The 7066-nt window shown below is 39.6% G+C and overlaps 1 protein-coding gene across 1 annotated transcript in view; it reads left to right on the forward strand.

The window, feature by feature from the left end:
* Positions 1–777, forward strand: part of LOC108366211 (uncharacterized) — a 1311-nt gene extending 534 nt beyond the window's left edge. Inside the window, exon 2 of the mRNA XM_017620539.1 lies at positions 167–777. Within this exon, the coding sequence (XP_017476028.1) occupies positions 167–364 (198 nt within the window). The 3' untranslated portion in view covers positions 365–777. The remainder of the gene's footprint in view (positions 1–166) is intronic.
* The last annotated feature ends 6289 nt before the right edge of the window (positions 778–7066 follow it).

Raw genomic sequence — 7066 nt, forward strand, 5'->3', positions numbered from 1 at the left:
ACTAAGGGCCGTTTGCACCATGTCTAGTTAATTCTAACTCCCAGTTAAACATCTTTATCGACGTTATCGACACCCATCATATAACATGTGATCGATAAAGCAGTTAACGTGCTTAACTGAAGGATGTACCTCCAGTTAGCGTTAACGAGACATGGTGCAAATGGCCCTAAGTGAATCGGAGTTTATCAAGTTCATACAAAAACAAAACCTTTTATGTAATAAGATCGCGAAGGAGAAAGAATCAACTCTCACCTCTAAAATTGAGAAAATAAAACAGGAAAGAATGCGAAAACTAGGCATAAACATCAACGACAACTGGTTCGCAAACAAAACCAGCATCGTCTTTCCCCAGGAGGTGAAGTGACTCCCCTCATTAGGAAAGAAATTCACGCTGCCAACAACAAAATCCAACTTCTCGGCAGTTCACACGATTGCAGAAATGGAGCAAGTGATTCAGACGATAAGTCATGATAGAGAAAAAGAATTAGCGAGAAATAAAGTAAGCAATAGGATTTTACAATTCAAACGCAATATAAAAAACAATGTAGCCGAAAAGTTCATTTTAGAAGCATACAAAAAAACAAAAACTTTCCTCCAAGCACACACTAACAACATCATCATAACAGACGCAGACAAGGGGAATAAAACAGTGGCAATGTACAAAACAGAATACGTAGAAAAAATAGAAAACCTACTAGGAGACAAGAACACGTACAAAACAATACGAGCAGATCCCACAAATACTTTGCAAAGAAAAAATAACAACATAGTGGATGACTTATACAAATGCAAAATATATAAACGCAAAAGAAAAGCAACATCTTACTAGCATTGCAGCAACGGCTCCCAGACTTTATGGGTTGCCAAAAATCCATAAGCCAGAAATCCCTCTACGTCCTGTTGCCTCGTCCTGTAAAGTCCCATGTTCAAATTTGTCTAAATATGTTGGAGAAATCCTAAAGCCACTCATCTCTGAATTAGCTTCAAGAATAATTATGAGAAAATGGGCAAAAATAGAAAATATGACGATGATTCCTAAGAACAAGTTCCTAAGTATTCTAGACTTTTGTCTCAAGGACAACAATTACTTCGTATGTAACGATAAATTCTATTCTCAAACCTTCGGAATGCCAATGGGCAACCCCCTTTCTCCCACTACTGCTGATATTGTCATGGACGAATTACTTGACAATACCATTTCGGAGCTAAAACACTCAAACATCGATATTAAATTTATATCCAAATAAGTAGACGATATCTTTGCTATAGTTAAACGAAAAGACGTGAATATAATCTTAAAAACCCTTAACAAATACCACCACAAACTCCAATTCACCATGGAAATGGAACATAAGGCCAGCATCCCCTTTCTTGACGTTCAAATCCACAGGGAAAGAAATAATCTCCTACTGGACTGGTACTCAAAACCGTCGTCTTCGGGTCGTCTGATTAATTTCTTATCTTCACAACCTAAAAAATACAAAATTAATACGGCTAAAAATTTAATACACAAAGTACTCACATTGAGTGACAGGAAATTTCACGACATAAACATACAAAAACTCAAAAAGATCCTCAAAAGTAATAGCTACCCAGAAAAGCTAACACGCGACTTAATAAAACAAAAAACTACAGAACTAACCGGCCACCTTAATAAAACGTCGAGTAAAGTAACAACAAACACCACAAATCGATATTTCAGTGTTACTTACATTCCGCAGTTGTCCGAAAACTTAAATCAACACATTGCTAAACAACAGAACATAACGCTAGCATACAAATCCAATTGCACTTTATCCACAATATTTACAAAAACAAAATCCCCTATAGAATTCAAACAACAAAACAATGTGGTTTATGAAATAAAGTGCAATGGTAAAGAAGCCGAAAACTGCGACAAAGTGTACATCGGAACAACCAAGCGAGCTCTGGGTACTATTCTAAGCGAACACGAAGCAGACATAAAAAAAACCAAGAAACAGCACAGCGCTAGCGCAGCATATTAATACCAGTGGCCATACAGCTGATTTGGCGAACGCAAGAACACTTGATGTAGAGAAAAGAACAAAAACAAGATTCACATTAGAAAGCTTAAGAATAATGTAGAAAAGGGACAATGCAATGAACAAGAAAGAGGATACTGATGACATCTCTGCAGTTTATTTATTATGTTTATAAATATCAATAACATTCAGTTTAGACAAAGCTACCACAAGCGTTGGTAATGCTATTTAGTTTTACGTTATAAAGTTTAATGTTAAATGTAATGTAAGTTAATAACTCTTTTGTGTTAAACCTAGCTATTTGTTTTTTATGTATTCATATGTTTATTGGTTCTTTGTTGTTTTGTTAATGTTTTATATTTATTGCTGCGCAGGTAAATAAACAAAAAACTCCCCTGCAGATGCTAAAAATCTTAGCGAAACGTCGGGAAAAAGCTAAATCAAGTATTTTTATTTACACAACGGTTAGATCAGAAAAGCCTAACAAATACATCAACTTCGAAAAAGTTTTAGGTCGAAAACCATTTTCAGCAACGAAAACAAACAAACAAAACAAAAGTAGTTTTCAGAGAAAACTAGTTTTCGTTTGACAGACTTTACATGGACGAAAAAGTTGTAGGTCGAAAACCATTTTCAGCAACGAAAACCTGTTTTCAATGTCGGTCCAAACCAGGGATGCCAGTTTTCTTGGGGCTACTTCCCCGAAACTCCTGAAAAAGTTCGTATATTTTCAATGAAAATACCCCGAAATGAATTTTGCGACATATTTAGACATTTCATCCACAAATATCATTAATTGTGATATATGTAATAAGGACAGTCTTTTTAACATTTCATGTTTGTAATATAAAAACTAATACGATGGCTTGGTGGCGAAAACGAAATGAGAAAAGAGAGTGTCAAACGAAAACATGGAAGTGAAAAATGTCGCTATGCACGGTTTCAATTTATTCAATATGCACACGGTTGCTGAGGCGATTACGTAATGTTCCAAACCCTTAATAATAAAATAAGAGATTGTTATCACAAGTTACAATTTATAAATGCAAGTTCTTCCTCAATAGCAATGTTCTGAACAAAGTTTTTGGGATATTGAATTCCCCCAAATTTAAAGCCATTCCCCGATTCCTCAAGAGAAATTCAAATTCCATCAAAATTGGGGAATTCTTCCCGGTTGGCATCACTTGTCCGAACATGGTATTGTTATAGTTATTTTTTTATGTTATGTTTTGTTTTGATGGCGTCTTCTATTCAAAATCAAATCAATCAGTCAAAAGTATCCCTGTCACGCAGAAAAGAATTTCTATCTGGTGGAGCCTTTACTCAGGGCTGCCAACCATTTAGCTATAAAGCGCCATATTGAGGATAAAAAAGCGCCAGAATGTGCCAAACCGAAAAATAAAAGTGCCAAAAAAGGTGACATTCTTTTAGCTCTTCCCATTCATCATTAAAATTAGAAACACATTCGTAAAACAAAAGTCCAAAGTAAGATAAATCAGCATACACTATAGAAATTAGAAAAGGAAGTACACACAAAGGATTTTACAAAAATGTATTGAAATATTTGTATATATCAATAGTGCCATTTTGAAAAATGAAGTGCCATTTGAGTTAAATAGGGCCAAAATTGCACGGTTTTTGCCAATCTGGCAGCCCCGCCTTTATTGTCTTCAAAATAACTAGTGATGTGCTGGATTGTCGGTATCCAATACTTGGTACCCAATAATTTAAAAATATGTTGGTACCATAACTCCCTTTTCGGTACCCGATACCAATTCTATACATTAAGGGCCGGTTACTCAATGTCCGGTTAACACTAATCTGCGGTTAGCATCGTTATCGACATCTTCGACTATGTTTAACCGGAGATTAGTGTTAACCCGACATTGAGTAACCGGCCCTAAGCCTTCGTCATAATATACTGTTACGATTATCCTTGTTTAGTTGACGGATTTTCCAAAATCCTCTCGGTTCGTATCGCTGGATTGTTAAATAAACACTCAAGGTGACCATATTACAGTACAATTAACTTTATTGTACAACAAACACTTTAAAATACTTGTTTATGCAAGGAGAACAATTAGCAATTCTTGTTAAGGCAATAAAAACACTTTGGAAAACTGGATAACACAATTTATCTCTGTTTTACAACTTACAGACTCGCAACTGACTTGTATGGTAGCTTGCTGACTTTCAATTAGCTCCTCTTCGCTATAGCAGCGGCCTTATATGCCTGCGCTCGCACTCATGGCAACTCTTGAACACTCTGCTGTCTATCGCACATTATCTCATTCTTTCGCTGTTCACGGTATTTATCCACTTGACGTTTTTCGCTGTTATGACATTTTCTTGTTGTTCGCTTCGAGTTGCCGCAGTATTCGCCACACTGCCCTCCACCTAAGTCTGATCGTCCCGATGCGTTACTGGACATTGCTTCCGGCTTATCTCTGGGAGTGCACCATCTCAAAATGGCCGTGCTTCTGCCGGCCACTGGAGGTGACCAGACCATGTCTTTTCTCATTGGCGCCCTTTTCGCCGGATTTACGCCGCTTCCTCTTGCCATGACTACCAGGCTTCGATCCTCGATCTGCACTGCGTTTAGCACATTTTGCTAAATCCGTGTTTCCGCTTCTCGCTCTTCCGCCGATGTCAACTTCATTAACCGGACATGTATAACCACAACTTGGGCCTCCTGCCTGGCTTGCCATGACCACTTTCTTGTGGTAACTTCCTCTTTTTTACTGAGTTTGTTGAACCTTCACGCTTTTCAGTTATAGCTGGACCTCTTCTTTCTCCGGTCTCAATAACTCCATCTCCATCACTGCCAACCTCGGCCCAATTAACCGCTTTCGTTTCTGGTGGAATCTTCGGAACTTCTGCAGTGGTACTTGTTATCGTAACCAACCCTAAGTGGCACTTTCCTGTCACGATATGTCAAGATCATTCTGGAGGTCAATATTCATGCCTCGGCCAAGTAAGAAATCCACGCCGATGATGACTTCATCCACATTGCCTGCCACTATAAACTTGGTGTACGAGGCCACGCCCCCGATTATTACCCCACATGGTACTTCTCCTAACACTTGGGTTCGCGCACCAGTTGCCGTCTGCAGATTTGCTCCAAGTGGCCAAATCGGGTCCAATAATGGAATGTGACGCTGCAGTATCCACTGTCAGTACTCGCTCTTGCCCATTTACGCATTCACCAACGGTGAGGTTGCTCGCTTTTCTGCCAGTGCGTGCCCCTTTCTGCTGGCTCGTTTTAGTTTAACGACTGATTGGAGTTGGGTTCGTCTCCTTCATCTCTGCATTTTCGTCCTGCTGAATTGTAGAGCCCAATGGAACTTGCGCTGCAATCGCGGACGAAGTGTCCTGGCTTCCCACATTTAAAGCATTTCCCTGAGCCATTTTTCTTCGCGCACAGCAGCTTGATTATCCTCTTCAGCATTTCGTTAGTCTCGTCCGGTGTCTCCACTTCCACTCGATGGGCTTTGTAAGCTGTTCTACTTAGGAGAGACACCGTTTCACGTGTCTGAGCATATGAGACAGTCTCAGCAAATATTGGCTTTGGACTCACATACGCCTTTCGCTTGTTATACATGTTGATGAATTTCTGGATTTTTAACCTTTCAAGGTGTTCACCAGATGCGTTTCCAATTGCCAAGTGGACCAACCTCTCGATCTCTGTGGCGAAGCCCTGTAGAGTCTCGTTGGATTTTTGGCAGCAATTCTCCAGCTCTATCTGGTAGACCTGTCTCCTGTGTTCGCTACCATAACGTCTTTCCAGTGCACCCATTAACGCATCGTAACTGTTCCTTTCACAGTCAGGAACAGTTTGCAAGACCCTTATAATGCAGGTCCTTTTAATGCAACGAGCAGCGCTGCGGATTTATCCTCCATGCTCCAATGATTTGTTGTAGCAGTTTTCTCGAACTGGAGCTTAAAGACCTGGAAAGGAATCGTGCCGTCAAAGGGTGGGGTTTTACCTTAGGAGCGTTCGTCGTCCAGCTACGGACGATTCATCTGCAAATCTCGGAGACGGCCTTCCAAATTCTCTACCTTTGCCTCGACTTTCTCTTGTCTCTCTTCGATTTTGTCCTATATTTGGCTAATTTTTGCATCCTGTGCTTCCAGCTGTGATGATATGCGTGCCTATTGTGCCTATAGCTGAGTTTTTTATCAGGAATGACACGTGGGCTGATACCTCTGATGATATACGTGTCTCCAGCGCTTGCATCTGTGAAGAAATCTGCGATATTGTAGCCAATAACGTGTTCATGTCTATAGCCGTATAGCTCTTCAACCATAGTGAATGTCTGCTCCACATCATTCGATGAACCAGCAGCCCCTTCCTTATTTGTCAACGTCGCAGCCTCTCGCAGCCATGATAGTAACTCCACTTTTCTTCTGGAGGTGGATAAACTTCGCTTTTCCAACTCCTGTTTGAGCTCCTCGCTCTTCAGCTCTTGAATTTTTGCAATTTTTAAATGTTTATCCTTCGGGATTTATTTAACAATCCCACTTCTGACACCAGTTTTTACGATTATCCTTGACTACTTGCCGGATCTCCTAAAATCCTTTCGGTTCGTATCGCTGGATTGTTGAATAAACGCTCAAGACGACAAATTACAGTACGATTAACTTTACTGTACAACAAACACTTTACAATACTTGTTTATGCAATAAAAGCAATTAAAAATACTTGTTAGGGCAATTAAAACACTTTACAAAACTTAATAACACAATTTATCCCTATTTTACAACTTGCCTTATAGCTTGCTAACTCGCAACTGACTTTCCTGGCAGCTTCTGAATTTCAACTAACTCCCCCTAGCTATAGCAACGACCTTATATACCTGCGCTCGCACTCATGGCAACTCTAAAACGTTCTGTTGTCTATCGCACATTCTCTCATTTTCTCACTGTTCACAGTATTCATCCACTTGACGTTTCTTGCTGCCGAAGAGTCTACGTCATTCCTCGAACATTCTACCAAGTAAGTTTTAAAATTTATCTGCCCTTAAACAAAAATTTTGTTCTGAAGAAATGTCTTTGAAGCGCAG

This window comes from Rhagoletis zephyria, unplaced genomic scaffold, assembly GCF_001687245.7.
Source record: "Rhagoletis zephyria isolate East Lansing unplaced genomic scaffold, Rhagoletis_zephyria_1.1 Rzeph_scaffold_02190, whole genome shotgun sequence".
NCBI lineage: Eukaryota > Metazoa > Arthropoda > Insecta > Diptera > Tephritidae > Rhagoletis > Rhagoletis zephyria.